General features: G+C 53.2%; 1 protein-coding gene across 2 annotated transcripts in view; it reads left to right on the top strand.

Moving 5' to 3' along the window:
* The window catches only part of Trpv4 (transient receptor potential cation channel subfamily V member 4), a 35,784-nt gene extending 20,057 nt beyond the window's left edge, over positions 1-15,727 (top strand). For both annotated transcript variants that reach the window (XM_076922482.1, XM_076922480.1), the window contains exons 4-16: positions 1,937-2,089; positions 2,943-3,083; positions 3,750-4,048; positions 5,148-5,327; positions 7,403-7,561; positions 7,788-7,880; positions 8,179-8,252; positions 9,233-9,398; positions 9,597-9,663; positions 11,127-11,443; positions 13,168-13,295; positions 14,267-14,388; positions 15,066-15,727. In XM_076922482.1, coding sequence (XP_076778597.1) covers positions 1,937-2,089; positions 2,943-3,083; positions 3,750-4,048; positions 5,148-5,327; positions 7,403-7,561; positions 7,788-7,880; positions 8,179-8,252; positions 9,233-9,398; positions 9,597-9,663; positions 11,127-11,443; positions 13,168-13,295; positions 14,267-14,388; positions 15,066-15,223 — 2,057 coding nt within the window. In that variant the 3' untranslated portion in view covers positions 15,224-15,727. The remainder of the gene's footprint in view (positions 1-1,936; positions 2,090-2,942; positions 3,084-3,749; positions 4,049-5,147; positions 5,328-7,402; positions 7,562-7,787; positions 7,881-8,178; positions 8,253-9,232; positions 9,399-9,596; positions 9,664-11,126; positions 11,444-13,167; positions 13,296-14,266; positions 14,389-15,065) is intronic.
* The last annotated feature ends 1,299 nt before the right edge of the window (positions 15,728-17,026 follow it).

Here is a 17,026-nt window from a genome sequence, read left to right as displayed (position 1 = left end):
CACCTACTGATGGATTCCATGAACAGCTGGCTGGGGTTAGCCTGGGCCAGCTGCCCAGGAGACAGAGAAAGGCTGGGGGTCAGGCTGGATGTTTCCCAGGCTTCATCCCCTCCCTGCATCTGGGGAGATGGCCTTACATTCTCTCACACAGGAAGCTAACGGCAGCATTGACATTTTAGGGGGGGGGGGCTCATTTAAGGGGGCTCGATGCCTGGGGTCCTGCCACCACAATATTTGTTGATTGTCCCCTTGATTGCCACTGAATGAGAGATAATGCCAGGACTCCAACCCGGGGACTAGCCTGCAAAGCTCGCCCTCACCCCATGCCAGTGGCTCCCACCTTGGATCTGTTGCCCGGGCCTGGTTGTTGTTGGTGGGAGCTTTTACTGATTCTTTGGACACTGAAGCTTGTTCCTGTAGCCAAATACATCATAGCAAGGGAAAGAAACTTGGAAGAAGGTGTTGGTGAGCGTTGGGGAGAGGTGACAGACACCCAGCACACTCAGACTTTGAAAGATGTTGGACAGTAATGGAAAACACTTACGCTTATGTGTCTGTGGGACTCTCAGATGCACGGCCCCTCTTAAGATGTCTCACCTTCTTTATATTCAGTCCAGGCTTTAGGGAGCATTGTGGCCTGCCCTTCACTCCCCTCTAGCGACGAGGCTGGTGTAAATGCTTTATGGGGCAGGCATCTATGTTCCCATGGATGGACAAGTGATGTCTGGCATGTCTTGCTTTTAGAGCTGATAAAGGCTCTTATAAGCTCAGTAGTGTAAAGTGCCCACTGCGTGGGCCACACAGGACCTGGGTTCAGATCCCAGCATCTGTGGAAAAAAGCCAGGGAAGATGTCACATTTCTTGTATCCCAGTTCTTGAGGAGGTAGGAACAGGCAGGTAGAGCCCCCCAGAACCTCCCTGAGCCAGTGAGCTGCAGGTTCCGTGAGAGACCCTGTCTGGAAGGTGGACAGGGATGAGGCAGGTACCCGGTGCTGACCGGAGGCCTCCATGCAGACACGTGTATACACACGTGTATGCATAGGAAGCACAGAGGGATGGAGACAAACTCTGACGGGTCCTGCAGTTAAGACATGTGGTATGAGCTGGGCAGTGGTGGCGCACACCTTTAATCCCAGCACTTGGGAGGCAGAGGCAGGCAGATCTCTGAATTCAAGGCCAGCCTGGTCTACAGAGTTCCAGGACAGCCTGGGCTACATAGTGAGATCCTGTCTCAAAATAAACCACAACAAAAATCAACAAGATGTATGGTTGACTTTATTTTTTTTTAACACATGTGCACACGTCACATACGCACGTACACAGTGCACCTCTCTGTATCGCAGCCTGGTTGGCATTTTGTTCTCTTTTCTCATCTGCTCAGATTTCCAACCCCTTTAAAAATTCCCCTCTACAAGCTGGGGTGACGGCTCCATGCTTAGAGCGCTGGTTGCTCTTACAAGGACCTGAACTCAGTTCCCAGTACCTACGTGGTGGCTCACAGCCACGAGTAACTTCAGTTGCAGAGGATCTAATCCCTGCACATGACCTCCGTGGGCACTGCCTATACATGGTGTGTAGATCTACATGCAGGTCACATGCCCATACACATAGATAAAATCAAAATTTTAAGCTTCCCTCAAGTGCAGGGTGGCACAACCCTGTAATCCCAGCACTCTGGGAACCAAAGCAAGAAGATTGAGAGTTCAAGACCAGCCTGGGCTCCATAATGAGACCCTGTGTCAGAGAGAAATCTCCCCGACTCTGATGTCAAAACACATCTATTGCCAGACACCGTGAGAGACCGAGGGAGCTGTGTCCCCACCAGGCAGGCGGAAGCCATCTCAGGCAGGTGTGGCAGCCCGGCCTGGGCTCCTGTTCCTGCCCCAAATTCACAGCCAGGTTCTGAGCCCTGTCTCTTCCTGCCCCTGTCTCTCAGAGCCGTCCACGGGGAAGACCTGCCTGCCCAAGGCGCTATTGAATCTAAGCAATGGCCGTAATGACACCATCCCCGTGTTGCTGGACATTGCGGAACGCACCGGGAACATGCGTGAGTTCATCAACTCACCCTTCAGAGACATCTACTACCGAGGTAGGTCTGGCCGCGCAGTGCTGACACACCGTTACTGAATGGGTGGGTGAATGAGTGGATGAATGAGTGAATGAATGATGGTGCAGCAGCTACCTCTCGCTCTCTGCTATTCTGAATTTCAGAATGGGAGATTCCAAACCTTTGTGATGCAATGCCCATTGCTGTCTGGTACCGTGAGCTAGAAAAAAATTGAAGCCCAGAGGCTGTGTGGTTGGACCCTTAGGCCACCTGAGGCTCTGCAGGGCATGGGGTTGAGCCTCCAATTCCATGTCGTGTGCGCCAGCTCTGCGCTCCCCACTTCTGAGAGCCTACTAACCAATCCTAAGGCTGTACAATGCCAACATTCAGAGTCTGTGAAGTTCATGGCTGTGTCGGGGTGATTTGGCCAGGACATCTAGCACTACCCTGGTCTCCAAGGGTTGATTTGGGTGACCCATTTGGCTGGATGGGGGGTTCCCTACATTTCCAGGGGCATCGTTTCCAGGCTGTGTGCTCAGATCAGTGGCCTGCAAGAAGCTTGTGCTCCTGCTAGACTCTTAAGAGTCCTCAAAGCTCGCACACAGCGAGCAGCCGAAAGTCTGAGGTCAGGAGGCCACTGTGCCCTCCAAGACTAAAGTGTGTGTGTCTGAGTTCTTGCCCTTGGAACCTATAAGCCATTCATCCCATGAGCTTAAAAGTTCAGTCCTGAATACATCAGGCTCTGGCTGTCACGCACCCCAAATCCCATGTCAACCCTCCGCACCACCTTCCAGTGATTGCTGGATAAGGCTTGGCTTTGAGGTCCCTAGGCCGCTTTCCACATCTGGTGGCAGACTCTGGACCCCTCAGCAAGCCTGGCTGTCATCTTCCCCAGGCCAGACGTCCCTGCACATTGCCATTGAGCGACGCTGCAAACACTATGTGGAGTTGCTGGTGGCCCAGGGAGCCGACGTGCATGCCCAGGCCCGAGGGCGCTTCTTCCAGCCCAAGGATGAGGGTGGCTACTTCTACTTCGGTGAGTATCGGTGGCTGAGGGTAGAGATAAGGGAGAGGTGGTGTCTGCAGCCCTCATGGCTTCCACATACTCAGAGCTGGGCTGCCTCAGGCGTGGATTCCCCAGGGTCCCGCTCCCTGAGGCTGTGCCTCAGAGCCAGAGCGCTGAAGAAAGCTCAGAAGGGACCTGGGTTCAGATTCTCATCTTGCTTCATCCTGGTTACATGACTGACTACATGAACCTCGGTTTCCCCATCTGTAGCTGGAGATGGGGAGAACTCTGGGGGCTGTTATAGGGTATCAGCACCTAGCACCCTATTATAGTGTCCTTTGGTTCAACTAACACTGTCTGAGGGCTGGGATCTCACGGTCCAGACTGCCAACACGTTGCCATAATTGGACCAATAAAATATTCTAAATGTCACCCTGCTAACACCCACACTTAACATAGAACTCAGGGCCAAAGTCCCAGAGTCCTACCACCAGGACTTCAGACCCACAGCTTCCTGGTTGCATGGGCCATGTCCCTAAATAACCATCCCCTGTCTCTCCAGCAGTCACCATGAGAAGCCCCAGACCCCGTCTGCAGTTATGTGGAGCAGGTGGTGGCATGTGTCCCCATCCCCGGCACGACCGGCAAAGTCTCTCCTTGGTCCCCTGCATTGACCCTCAGTTTCTCTGTCCCCAGGGGAGCTGCCCCTGTCCCTGGCGGCTTGCACCAACCAGCCACACATCGTCAACTACCTGACAGAGAACCCTCACAAGAAAGCCGACATGAGGCGACAGGACTCGAGAGGAAACACAGTGTTGCACGCGCTGGTGGCCATCGCGGACAACACCCGAGAGAACACCAAGTTTGTCACCAAGATGTATGATCTGTTGCTACTCAAGTGTTCCCGCCTCTTCCCGGACAGCAACCTGGAGACCGTCCTCAACAATGACGGCCTTTCGCCCCTCATGATGGCTGCCAAGACGGGCAAGATTGGGGTAAGTGGACCCAGCTCACCCAGGGGCGCTACATTCATTCCCACCCCCACTCCTCCAATCCATCTCTGCAGGCCCTCTCTAGGGAGAAAGCATCGTACCTCCAGAACCTTCTATAGCTCCCTAGCACCCAGCCAGGATCCTCAGATTTATCTGGAAACACATAAATCACCCTCATTGCTTGCTCCCTCCCCAACCTCCATCAGTCAGGATGAGCCACAGAGGTAAACCGAGTCACAGGGCCGCTCACCAGCTGACTTCCAGCAGCCGGGGCTGCTTCTCCTTGGCTCTCTTAGTACACGGGAGGAGGACTCCTAATCCCAGCCCTGGATACTGTGGGGTTGTTCTTTATTGTCTTGTGTGTTGTGGGATATCCTGGCCTTGATCCACTAGGTGCCAGTAGTACCCCGTGACATGCACTGTGACATGTCACATGTCTCTACAGACATTGCTGGGCTGTCGCTTGGGAGGCACCGTTGCCCTGAGAGCCAGGCCAGAGTAACCTGCCGTTAGGAACCTGGCTGTGGTTTTTGGTGCTTCCCAGCAGGGTGGGTGGGGCCTCAGGCCCCGCCCCTTCGTGCCTCAGTTTCCTTGTTGCTGGGACCATTTAAGGAGGCTCTTAATGAAGAGGTGAGGGTGTGGTGCATGCTCACAGGAAACCGAGTAGGACTGGACACAGTACAGCAGAATCCCAGAACCCCAGCTCAGTGGTCAGCCTGGGACCCCAGTGACTCGGGAGGCTGAGGCAGGAGAATTGAAAGTTCATGCCAGGCTGTGGATACAGAGCAAATTCAAGGCCAATTTGGGTAATTAAGGGACGGGTCTCAGAGTAAAAACGGAGACAGGGGAATGACTCAGTGGTAGAAGTCTAGCACATTCGAGGCCCCGGGTTCTACTGCAGCACTGAAAGCCTGTCTGTCTGTCTGTCATCTGTCTGTACATATGTCAGGCATCTATTTATCCATTTTCTATCATGTCTATCATTTATATCTATGGATCATGCCTACTATGTGTTTATCATCTGTCTGTCTGTCTGCCTGTCACCTGTCAATCTCCCACATGTGTTCTACCGAGCGTCTGTGAGCAAACGTCCCCTCCACAGGTCTTTCAGCACATCATCCGGCGGGAGGTGACGGACGAGGACACACGGCACCTGTCTCGCAAGTTCAAGGACTGGGCCTACGGGCCTGTGTATTCATCGCTGTATGACCTCTCCTCCCTGGACACATGCGGGGAGGAAGTGTCCGTACTGGAGATCCTGGTGTACAACAGCAAGATTGAGGTGGGTATGGGGGGGGGTGGGGGAGGGGCGGGAGGGAGGGAGGGCTGGCTGTTGCTGAGTTAGACCAGGACCATAGGGGCTGGGGGCTCTGTGACCCGGAGCGTGTGATCAGTGTCAGCTAAGCATCCAGGACAGTCTCCAGCAGCTAGGGAACTAAACAGGGTCTGTGGCAGGGTGGGCTTGGGGACATGTTGGGGATCCTGGTTCTGTCATATATTTACTGTGTGACCCAGGGTGAGTGGCATAGCCTCTCTGGGTCAGCTTTTTCATTTGTAATGTGTGGAGGGTGATGCTTATCCCCTGAGGTTGTTGGGGGACCAGATGAGTCTGTTTTAGAAAGCCCTGGTATGGAAGCAATTCTGTCCATAACATGCGGTTGTAAGTCAGATTTCTGAAAGCCCTGTTCATTTGCATCAGGAAATGCTCTCCCTGGCACCGCCGCATAAGTAAAAGTTCAGGTGTTTAGCAGGTCATTCTTCTGTTGTCAGCCCCTTAACTCTGACCTTTGTGGGGACTTCTAGCCATTAGATGGACAGCACTCTGGACATGTGGGGACAGGTGTGGGCAGCCTGTCTCCCAGCCCTGCCTGTGGCTCCTGGCTCTGGCATCCAGTACATTCCTTCCCTCCTCCCTCTGAGATGAGAATCCATTGTCATATAGATCCAGGTTTGCAGGCATAGCATCTCCGATGCAAACGGATCTACCACTAGGGCCTACCAGGAGAACTGTGTAGAACACGATTGTGCAGCGCTCGATTATTGATGTCTGCCTGTGTGAGGAACTGGACAGTCGTGGCACACCAGTCATGTATTGTTGAGCTGAATATCCCAAACCTGTTCCTTGATTAGATGTTGTGAATGTGGAACCAAGATTTGTACTTTAAGCTTGACCAGAATTGGGGAACATGGAAAGGGGGGAGTATTTGGGGTTTTTGTTTGTTTGGTTTGGTTTTGGTGCTGTGGATCCAAGCCAGTGCCTTGTGCTTGCTAGGCAGGCGCTCGGCCGCTGTGCAATATCCCCAACCCCTAGGGTTTTGTTTTGAGACAAGATCTCACTCTGCAGCCCTGGCTGGTCTGGAACTCTCTCTGTTGACCAGGCTGGTCTCAGACTCACAGAAATCCACCTGCCTCTGCCTCCTGAGTGCTGGGATTAAAGAAATGAGCCACCATGCCTGGTGTTCCCCTACTACTCTCTGTTTAAAAAAACGACAACTTTCGTTTCATTTTATGAGTGTGCACTGCATTCATGCCTGGTGTCTGGAGAGACCAGAAGGGGGCATCAGAGCTCCTGGAACAGGAGTTATAGATAGTTCAGAGCTGTCACGTGGGTGCTGGGAGGTGAATCCGGGTTCTCTGTAAGAGCATCCAGTGCTCTTAACTACTGAACCAGCTCTCTACCCCATTTTTTAAAAAAAGATTTATGTTTTAACTGTTTGCATGTGTGTGTGCAGTACCCAGGGAGGCCAGAAAAGGGCATTGGATCCCCTGGATTTGGAGTTCAAGATGGTCCTGAGCCACCTTGTGGATACTGGAACCAGTCCAGGTTCCCTGCTGGGCAGCCAGTGCTCCCAGTGCTCCCAACAGCTGGGCTTGCTCTTCAGTCCTGCAGCCTTGATTTTTTTTTTTTTTTTTTTTTTGAGTCTTTTGCTGTGTAATTCATGAACTTGAGATCCCCCTACCTCAGTCTCCCAAGTGCTATGATTATGGGTGGGTGACAACAAGCCCAGCATAATAGACATTCTTATTGCTAGTGTGTGTGTGTGTGTGTGTGTGTGTGTATAAACACGTGTGCCACAGTGTGTGTATGGAGGCTAGACGGTAACTTTGTGAGGTCTCTTCTCTCCTTCCACCTTTATATGGGTTTCAAGGACTGAACTCAGGTCCCCAGAGTTCCCCAGCAAGCACCTCTCCAGCCTCCCGGGAGAATGGCTTAGGAGGCGGGGCCTCGCTGGAGAATGGCTTAGGAGGCGGGGCCTCGCTGGAGAAAGGCTTAGGAAACGGGGCTGCACTGCTGTGAGCCTGCCTGGGGATCCCACGCTGGGGATCCACGTAGTCACGACACCTTGCCTTTCCCAGAACCGCCATGAGATGCTGGCCGTGGAGCCGATTAACGAACTGCTGAGAGACAAGTGGCGTAAGTTTGGGGCTGTGTCCTTCTACATCAACGTGGTCTCCTATCTGTGTGCCATGGTCATCTTCACTCTCACCGCCTACTATCAGCCACTGGAGGGCACGGTGAGTGGCCGCTGGGGAGCCGGGCACAGGGTCAGCCTCTGTGGTGGGGACAGAAGAGAGCTTGGGGCTGGGGAGGAAGATACCCCAGCACCCAGATGGCTCTGAGCCTGGAGGAGACTCTGGGGGAGACAGGAGAGGAAGCTGCTGAGGACACAAATGTTTGGGGTAGCGGGGAGCTGGTGTTGGGGGCAGGTGAGGACCTGCTGCATGTGGTCCTCCCCCTCAGCCACCCTACCCTTACCGTACCACGGTGGACTACCTGAGGCTGGCTGGTGAGATCATCACGCTCTTCACAGGAGTTCTGTTCTTCTTTACCAGTGTGAGTGCTTGTCCCCAGTGCCACCTGCCTGCCCAGTTCCCCCTCCTTCTCCTCTCCCTCCTCCTCTTCTCCCTCTTCCCTCCTCTCCTGCTTCTTCTTCCTCCTCCTCCCTCTTCCTCCTCCACCCTCTTGCTCTTCCTCCTCCACTTCTACTCCAGTCTGGCCTCCACTCTCTGCTCTTCCACACCTGAGCCCACGGTCTCTTTTCTCTCCTTCACTCTGCTTCCTTTCCTCTGTCCCTTCACCGTCCTCCCTGAACTCCTCCTGGCTCCATATTCCTCTATCCCTTCTCTTCCAGATCAAAGACTTGTTCATGAAGAAGTGCCCTGGAGTGAATTCTCTCTTCGTCGATGGCTCCTTTCAGTTGCTCTAGTGAGTAGAAGTCTCGGGGCAAACACTTGTGGGTGAATATGGTCATCTAGGTAGAAGGGAGAGTAGATAGTGACACTGTCAGGAATGAATTCACCCAGCTCTGCAGCCATAATCAAAGGCCAAGCTTGCTTGCTAGGGGTTTGATCCATACCACGGAAAGAATTTTGACCTCTTACACCGGTGATTGAATGATGCTAGTGTCTGCTTGTGATTAAGAATTGTAATACTATCTCTGTTTAGTGGGGAAGAAGTGCAACCATCGATTACTGATGTCTGCCTAGGTCACAGACTGTGGGAATCAATGCATGTGTGCTACATCTTTTCCAACAATGAAATTTAGCCACAAAATCTCCATAGAACTCCGAATCAATCTTTCATTTCTTTTTTTTTCTTTCTTTTTTTTTTTACCATTTTTTTAATTATAATTATTACTTATTCATGCGTATGTATGTTCAGGAGGAGTCAACAAGGTAGCAGATCACCTGGTGTTAAAGGCAGTTGTAAGCTGCCTGATGCAGATACTAGGAATTAACTCAGGTCCTCTGCAAGAACAGTATGTGCTCTTAACCAGTGAGCCATCTCTCTAGCCCTCTGAATCTTAAAAAATTCCAGAAGGTGTGGCTTTAGGGTCTTGTAGTGCCTAGGACCCAATGTCTGGAGCCAGATGGTGGTGGCACGTGCATTTGATCCCAGCACTCAGGAGGCAGAGGCAGGCAGATCTTTGTGAGTTTGAAGCCAGCCTGGTCTATATTGCAAGTTCCAAGATAGCCAGAGATACATAGTAGAAAGACCCTGTCAAAAAGGAAAAAGAAACTAAGCTGTTTCACTGAACACTGAGATGCCAGGGTCTCCACTGTTCTCCTTGGGGGTCTTGAGGACTGGGACTTCTTGGTGCCCTGAAGGGCTTGAGGACACGTCTCTCTGCTCATTCACAATCTCACCATCCCCTCCCCTCTCTGGCCCTCTCTGCTGCCCTGTAGCTTCATCTACTCAGTGCTGGTGGTTGTCTCTGCGGCACTCTACCTGGCAGGGATCGAGGCCTACCTGGCCGTGATGGTCTTTGCCCTGGTCCTGGGCTGGATGAATGCCCTTTACTTTACCCGCGGGTTGAAGCTGACTGGGACCTACAGCATCATGATTCAGAAGGTTTGGGCTACACTCAGCAGACCTTTTCTGTGGCCTGACCTGAGGGCGTGGGCACCGGTGGACAGTGGGCCTGCTCCAGCATGGAGGCAGTACCGGGTGGAGCTTGGAGAGAAAAGTGGAACAGGGGAGTGGGGAGTTGAGACACCTTTGTGTGCCCTTCCCCCACAATACCCCTAACTAGCCCCTCTCTGGTGTTAGATTCTCTTCAAAGACCTCTTCCGCTTCCTACTGGTCTATCTGCTCTTCATGATCGGCTATGCCTCAGGTGAGTGTGGGCCTAGGGTGCTGGTGGTGGTAACTAGGGCTATAGGGAAAGCCATACCCGTTGCCCTGGGCTGAGGGCAATGGGTATCCCTGCCTAAGATCCCTATGTGTGGGCCAAGTCTAGTCAAGCTGCGTTCCCTGCTCCCAGCAAGACCACAAAGCAAAAGGCTTCATCATCCCACTTTACAGAGGAGTGGTCGGCCTCAGGTCAGAGAGTCCATGTGTCCAAAGGTTACTAAATGCAGGCCAGCGAGATGCCTCTGGGTAACGGTGCTTGCTGTCAAGCCTGATGACCTAGTTCCAACCCCGTGACCCACAGAGAGGAAGGAGATACCCGACTCATGAAACTTGTTCTCTTGCCCTCACATGTGTGCTCACGCACATAGACACACCCAAATAGACAAGTGTAATGAAAACATTGTTTTAAGCCAGTAGATACAGAAGTGGAATGTGAGCTACTTCTGTGAAGCAAACGGAAGCCGAAACTTACAGGTTGGGTCGGGTACACTAGGTCACAGGTCAGGGCCGGATATAACACTAAGCACACATGCTCGTGTTACTCATGTTTGTGCCCAAAGCAGACATTACTAATGGATCACAGAATGAGTTTTCTGTTGGGTGTAGATCAGGTCTCAGAATCCTCCACCCAGAGTGTTTGAGCATCCACTACACAATTAGATTGTATTGGTGTGTGAATTGAAAAGTGTTCGCCATGCTCTCTAATTGAAGGCACTGTAGCCTCACCCAGCTGAGGTCAACATGCTCCTGTTACTCATGTTTTGTGCCCAAAGCAGACATTACTAATGGATCACAGAATGATTTTTCTGTTGGATGTAGATCAGGTCTTAGAATCCTCCACACACACTGTTTGAGCATCCACTACACAATTAGATTGCATTGGTGTGTGAGTTGAAAAGTGTTCGCCATGCTCTCTAGTTGAAGGCAGTATAGCTTCTCCATCTTGCTGAGGTCACCCCCCCTGCCCTGGTGGCTGGCTGCTGTCATCTGGGCTTAGCAAGAAAAGACGGTGAGAACAGCTTGGAATGTTTACAGGCATGGAGGCTTCTGGGACCAGCAAGACAGAGCAGTCAACCTTGTGCTTTCTCTCTGGCTAGTGTGGAGGGGAAGGAGGAACCTGTGTAGAGCCAGCAAGTAACAGGCTATGTTCAGGCTTCTGGGGGCAGGGGGCTGGGTCTGGCTATCCTTGTTCTATGAGCTGGATGCCAGCACATCCACCCGCCTGTCACTTGAAGGTGCCACATGTGCCCTGAGAGAAAATGACGAGGACTGGGTAGCTCTAGACTCCATTCTGAAAAATCCCTAACTCCTCAGAGAGTTTGGGGAGAGAGCGGTGGCGCCCTGAGGGTCTGTGTGTGCTTCCTGCTGGTTGATCAGAGGCCAGTGCTGACCCCTCATCCCCATCCAGTGGGGTACCGCCTCTCAGTCTCCCCGCCCCTCCCGCAGCCCTGGTCACCCTCCTGAATCCGTGCACCAACATGAAGGTCTGTGACGAGGACCAGAGCAACTGCACGGTGCCCACGTACCCCTCGTGCCGCGACAGCGAGACCTTCAGTGCCTTCCTCCTGGACCTCTTCAAGCTCACCATCGGCATGGGTGACCTGGAGATGCTGAGCAGTGCCAAGTACCCCGTGGTCTTCATTCTCCTGCTGGTCACCTACATCATCCTCACCTTCGTGCTCCTCTTGAACATGCTCATCGCCCTCATGGGGGAGACCGTGGGCCAGGTGTCGAAGGAGAGCAAGCACATCTGGAAGCTGCAGGTGAGGCCGCTGCCTGTGTCTTAGAATTGCTTCATCCATCCGCCCCCACCCCACGCCGCTCCCTCCTCCTTCCTCCCTCCTGTTTAGTCCCTTCCATTTCAGATGTGGTGCTGCTCAGGGGACCCGGCTAGCTCCCTTCAGCATGATCTCATAACCTCTGTCCACACTGAGCATGCTCAGAGACTCAGCTGTCAGCACTGAGCATGCTCAGAGACTCAGCTATCAGCACTGAGCATGCTCAGAGGATCTGCTTCTGTTTTCAAGTCACCGGTAACATAAATCCCTAAAATAGGGTTATTTATTAAAAATTAAGATTCTGGACAGTGGTGGCACATACCTTTGATCCCAGCACCTGGGAGGCAGAGGCAGGAGAATCTCTGTGAGTTCGAGGCCAACCTGGTCTACAGAGTGAGTGCTGGGACAGCCAGGGCTGTTACACAGAGAAACCCTGTCTTAGGGTTTTACTGCTGTGAACAGACACCATGACCAAGGCAACTCTTACAAGGATAACATTTAATTGGGGCTGCCTTACAGGTTCAGAGGTTCAGTCCATTATCATCAAGGTAGGAACGTGGCAGCGTCCAGGCACACCCACTCCAACAGGGCCACACCTCCTAATAGTGCCGCTCCCTGGCCCAAGCATATACAAACCATCACAAACCCTGTCTCAAAAAAAAAAAAAAAAAAAAAAAAAAAAAAAAAAAAAAAAAAAAGCTTCATTTGGTTCATGGCTTTGGGGGCTGGGAAGTTCAAGTATGACGCCATGTCTGCTGAGAGCCTCCTTGCTTCATCCCGCCGTGGTGGAGGGCTATGAGGCAGAGCAGGGCGCTCCCCCACAGGCCTCACTAACCTCAATCTTGACCGCACTGAATGCCCCACACTTCAAACCCCATCAACTCAGGAACTCAGGGATGCGTTCAAACCACAGGAGGCAGCAGGGGCGTTTTAATGGGTTTTTCGCCGAGCCGATGCCCCACCTTGATTCAGAAATGAGACTAGGGGCTGGAGAGTTAGCTCAGGGGGTGAAGCGCTTGCCGCGCAACAAGCGAAAGGACCTGAGTTCGGATCCCCCAAACCGTTTTGTAAAGCTCATGTCTCAAACCATTTATGGGAGCTCAGGTCTCTATAATCTATATGTAATCTTTATACTCCTAGCTTCTATGGCAGGATGGGAGGCTGGGACAGGAGAATCCTGAAGGCAGGCCAGCTAGCCTGGTGTACAAATAGCACACAAGACCCTGTCTCAAACAAGATGGAAGCCGATGGAGCGCTACGTTTAAAACGGCAAAGTGTGTCTGCGGCGCCCCCTTGTGGCGGTCTTGGGATTCTCCTGTGGGTGGATTTTATCTGCTCAGGGATGGAATTCAAGGCCAGCCTGGTCTACAGGACAGCCAGGGCTACACAGAGAAGCCCTGTCTCAAAAAAAACAAAAAAAAACAAAAAACAAAAAAAAAAAAAAAACAAAAACAAAAAAAACAAAGCAAAGAAAACAAACAAACAAACAAAAACAACCAACCAACCAAAAAACAACAACAAAATAATAGCCATCTATAATGAGGTCTGGTGGCCTCTTCTGGCCTGCAGGTGTACAAGCGAGGGTAGCTTGGGCTACATGAGACCCTGTCTTAAGGGGGAGGGTTATTTGGCCCGTGGTTGCTGTGAACCAGGTGCCTGCTGGGTAAACTTAGCACCTGTGACCTTCCCCCCCCCCCCCCCCCCGGCAGTGGGCCACCACCATCCTGGACATCGAGCGTTCCTTCCCCGTGTTCCTGAGGAAGGCCTTCCGCTCCGGAGAGATGGTGACCGTGGGCAAGAGCTCGGATGGCACTCCAGACCGCAGGTGGTGCTTCAGGTGAGGTCCGGGGGGATGGGCTGCAGGGAGCACAAGCTCCTGTCCTGTGCATCTGAGTTTCGAACCCAGCACAAGCCAGCCGAGATTCTGGGCGATCCTAGGCAAGTCTCCCAGCCTCAGTCCCTTCAACTGTGAGCTGGGCACAATGATGGCCCTGCCTCCTTGGGCATCTAGAACTTTGAAGCTGCCATCTATACATGCTGGGATGCGCTGATGGCTGGGGGCTCCACGGCCCCTCACTAAGGCTGGCGGAGATGGAGCACGCTCATCTCAGTGCATCGCCCTCTGCTGCCCCCTATGGGTGAGGTTAGGTACTGTGGTTGAAATGAAGAGAGAGAGGCACCTTGTCTAGTCTAGTACTGATGCTGTTTCCAGAGTTGTAACCTTCAGAAAATAAAGCCCCACAAACCCTGGGTTCCTCATCAGTAAAATGGTAACAGTAAATGTATCTCCCTTGCTCAGTACAATATGCAGTCGCTCGTCAAATGGAAGTTGTATGGAAAAAGAACAAAAAACAATGTTGAAACGCACAAATCGTTCCCACGAGACCATCACCAGACTTTACCAATGTCCTAATAAAAAGAGGAAACGTTATCAAAGAATGTATCCGTCAAGGAATGGATAGACAGACTGTGGTATATCCATTCAATGGAATATTATTTGGCCGTTAAAAAGGATAAAGTTCTTATCCCTGCCACAGTGTGGATGGACCTTAAAAAGACGCTAAATGAAAGAAGCCAACCGTGAGAGGTCACTTGGCTTGTGCTTCCGTTGATAGAAAATGGCCAGAACAAGCAAACCTGGGAAACAGCAATGGAGATGGAGGGGAGATCTAGTTATGTGAGGAGGGCATGCTGGGAAATGCTGACTCGGAGAGATGACCTGGGGGTGGGGCAGGAAGCAGTGTGGTAGGCCCCACCCTACACCCCCCCAAAAAAAAAAAACCAAACAACTCTGCTTCTCTCTGCCAGGGTGGATGAGGTGAACTGGTCTCATTGGAACCAGAACCTGGGCATTATTAACGAGGACCCCGGCAAGAGCGAGATCTACCAGTACTATGGCTTCTCGCACACCGTGGGGCGCCTCCGCAGGGGTGAGCGCGACTGAGAGTCGGGGAGGGGGGACCCGGCTGTTCTTCTGAGCAGTTCTGTCCAGGGAGTGGGAGGGTGGGCGGGGCCGCCGGTGGGGTCCCCCGCTGCACAGGGCAGATTCCACCTCAGCCCTCCCTGTTCCGAGGAGATGCGTGCGATGTGGCTGCCGGACAGGGCAGCCCTGTGGGAGAGAGGTCTTTTCTGTTTTCTTTCTTTTTTTGGGGGGAGGGGGTTCAAAACAGGGTTTCTCTGTGTAGTCCTGGCTGTCCTGGAACTCACTCTGTAGACCAGGCTGGCCTCGAACTCAGAAATCCACTTGCCTCTGCCTCCCAAGTGCTGGGATTAAAGGCGTGCGCCACCACTGCCCGGCTCTTTCTTTCTTTCTTTCTTTCTTTCTTTCTTTCTTTCTTTCTTTCTTTCTTTCTTTCTTTCTTTCTTCTTTTTTTAAATTAAGCCTTAACCACAAGAGGCTTGGAGGTAAATGGCCTCCCAGGGCATTGTGACAGTCTTCAATCTCTGTTCCTCCCTGTGTGCGCCTGGGCAGGCATCTTGACTTCTCTGAATCCATTTTCACCTCTGTAAAACGCGCGTACTACCCTCCTGATCCTTCTCTCAGCGCCCAGTCCACAGTGGTGCTCATCCGTTAACCCTCCCCCTCCCCCCTGTATTCACTCTCCAGATCGCTGGTCCTCGGTGGTGCCCCGCGTAGTGGAGCTGAACAAGAACTCGAGCGCAGATGAAGTGGTGGTGCCCCTGGATAACCTAGGAAACCCCAACTGTGACGGCCACCAGCAGGGTTATGCTCCCAAGTGGAGGACGGAGGACGCCCCGCTCTAGGGGCTGTGCCAGGGCTGGGGCAGATAGCCCAGGCTTGGCCCTGGCTCCCACCTGTATTTCAGCATTTGTCCCATGGTGTCTTCCCACACACACATGGGACCTCCGAGGTGAGGGCCTCTGTGGAGACTCTGGGGAGGCCCCAGGACCCTCTGATCCCCGCCAAGACTTTTGCCCTCAGCTCTCTTTCTCCCCACATGGGGGACGGGGCTCCTGGCCACCTGTCTCACTCCCATGGAGTCGCCTAAGCCAGCTCAGGGCCCTTCCACTCGCAGGGCTCAGGCCCCATCCCTCCTGTGTATTATTTATTGCTCTCCTCAGGAAAATGGCGTGGCGGGAATCCACCCGCAGCTGGAACCTGGCTGGGGCTGAAGCTCGTGCAGGGACGCTGCAGCCCCAACCTGCTGCGCATCTGACCTGCTGCAGCCCTGGCTAGCGTGGGTCTTTTGTACTTTGTAGAGATCGGGGGCCGCTGGTGCTCAATAAATGTTTGTTTGTTCTTAGTGGACACAATGAGGGTGAGGTCGGAAGTGGGGAGAGAGTGGCGGGCACAAGACACCAAGGGGTGTGGGACAAGTGCACGACTCTGTGGTTGAGAATAGGCACCAGAGTGCGGAGCGGCAGGGAAAAGGCTGGTGGTGGGCGTGGTCACGGTGAAAGTGGTGGCGGTGGTGGGCGTGGTCCCGATGAAATTAGCAGAACTGATGGGGTGAAGGGTGGGATGCTGATGGAGGTGGAGAGGGTGAGATGCTGGTGAAGGTGGTGGTTGAGAGGTGGGTAGGGATGGAGTAGTGCTCTAGGGGGCAGGGATGAGGGAGGAGTGTGACTCTGGGAAGTCACAGTGCTGGTCAGGGAGGAGGGACACTGATAGGCACAGTGATGCTGGTGACAGAGAAGCATTGGGCAATGCTGGTGGGACACTTTGCTGTCCTGGCATCAGGGAGGTCCCTACACACCTGCAGCCTGTCTACAGAGGAGCCTGTAGCTGGCCGATGTCTTCTGTGACCTCCCCAGCTCAGGGGAGTGTCTCCCATCCTCCCGAAGCAGCTGCAGGGAGCACTGATGTCTGGGGAGGCAGCTGCAGTGGACAGAGCCCAGGGTCCACACAGATTGACTCCCCCCCACCCCCCACCCCCCGCTTCCTAACCGTTGGCCACAGCTGGGGAGTGGCATGTAGTCTCTTACCCCTCTGAGCCTCTCTGACCATGTTTGTCAGAAGGACAAAGACGGTGGCAGGAGACTGGTGATGGCCTGTGTACCACTGTGTGGGGAGGAAGCCATGCCTCCGCCATCCTTCTCCCTGTGGGGGCCCTGGGTTCTCTAACAGCTGGTCTGAGAGAGGCAGCCAAAGGGCAGCCCCTTAGTGCTCTCAGCAGGAGTCCCAGAAACCATTGCTGTCACTTTGGGTGTCATGCCAGGTCTGGGGCCATCTTGTGACCAGGAGGCAGGGTGACCAGCTGGGCTGAACCTCCCCAGAACCACAAGGCAGCATCTGGAAGCCAGGGGTCTCTCCCTTGGGCTGGGCATTGGGACAGAAGCAGCTGGGGCAGGTGAGGACCTGAGTGGGTGGGGAGTGGGGGTTGGAGGGACAGGACAGGACTGACAGCTCACTGTCATCCTTCCTTGACTCTGGCTGACATGGAAACACCTGCATCCTTAAGCTCAGACTCTGGTCTCGCTCTTTGAGTGATCAGAAGACAAGATGGCAACTGGCTATTCTGGAAAGGTGGGTGCTGGAGACACAGGGAGGGCTCTGTCCATCTTGGGTGCCCCTCCCATTTGGAACACTGAAGAACATGTGGGAAA

This window comes from Arvicanthis niloticus, chromosome 24 (assembly GCF_011762505.2).
Source record: "Arvicanthis niloticus isolate mArvNil1 chromosome 24, mArvNil1.pat.X, whole genome shotgun sequence".
Taxonomy (NCBI): Eukaryota; Metazoa; Chordata; class Mammalia; order Rodentia; family Muridae; genus Arvicanthis; species Arvicanthis niloticus.
Note: the sequence above shows the minus strand (reverse complement) of the source record. Positions and strands in the feature narration are given on the sequence as shown.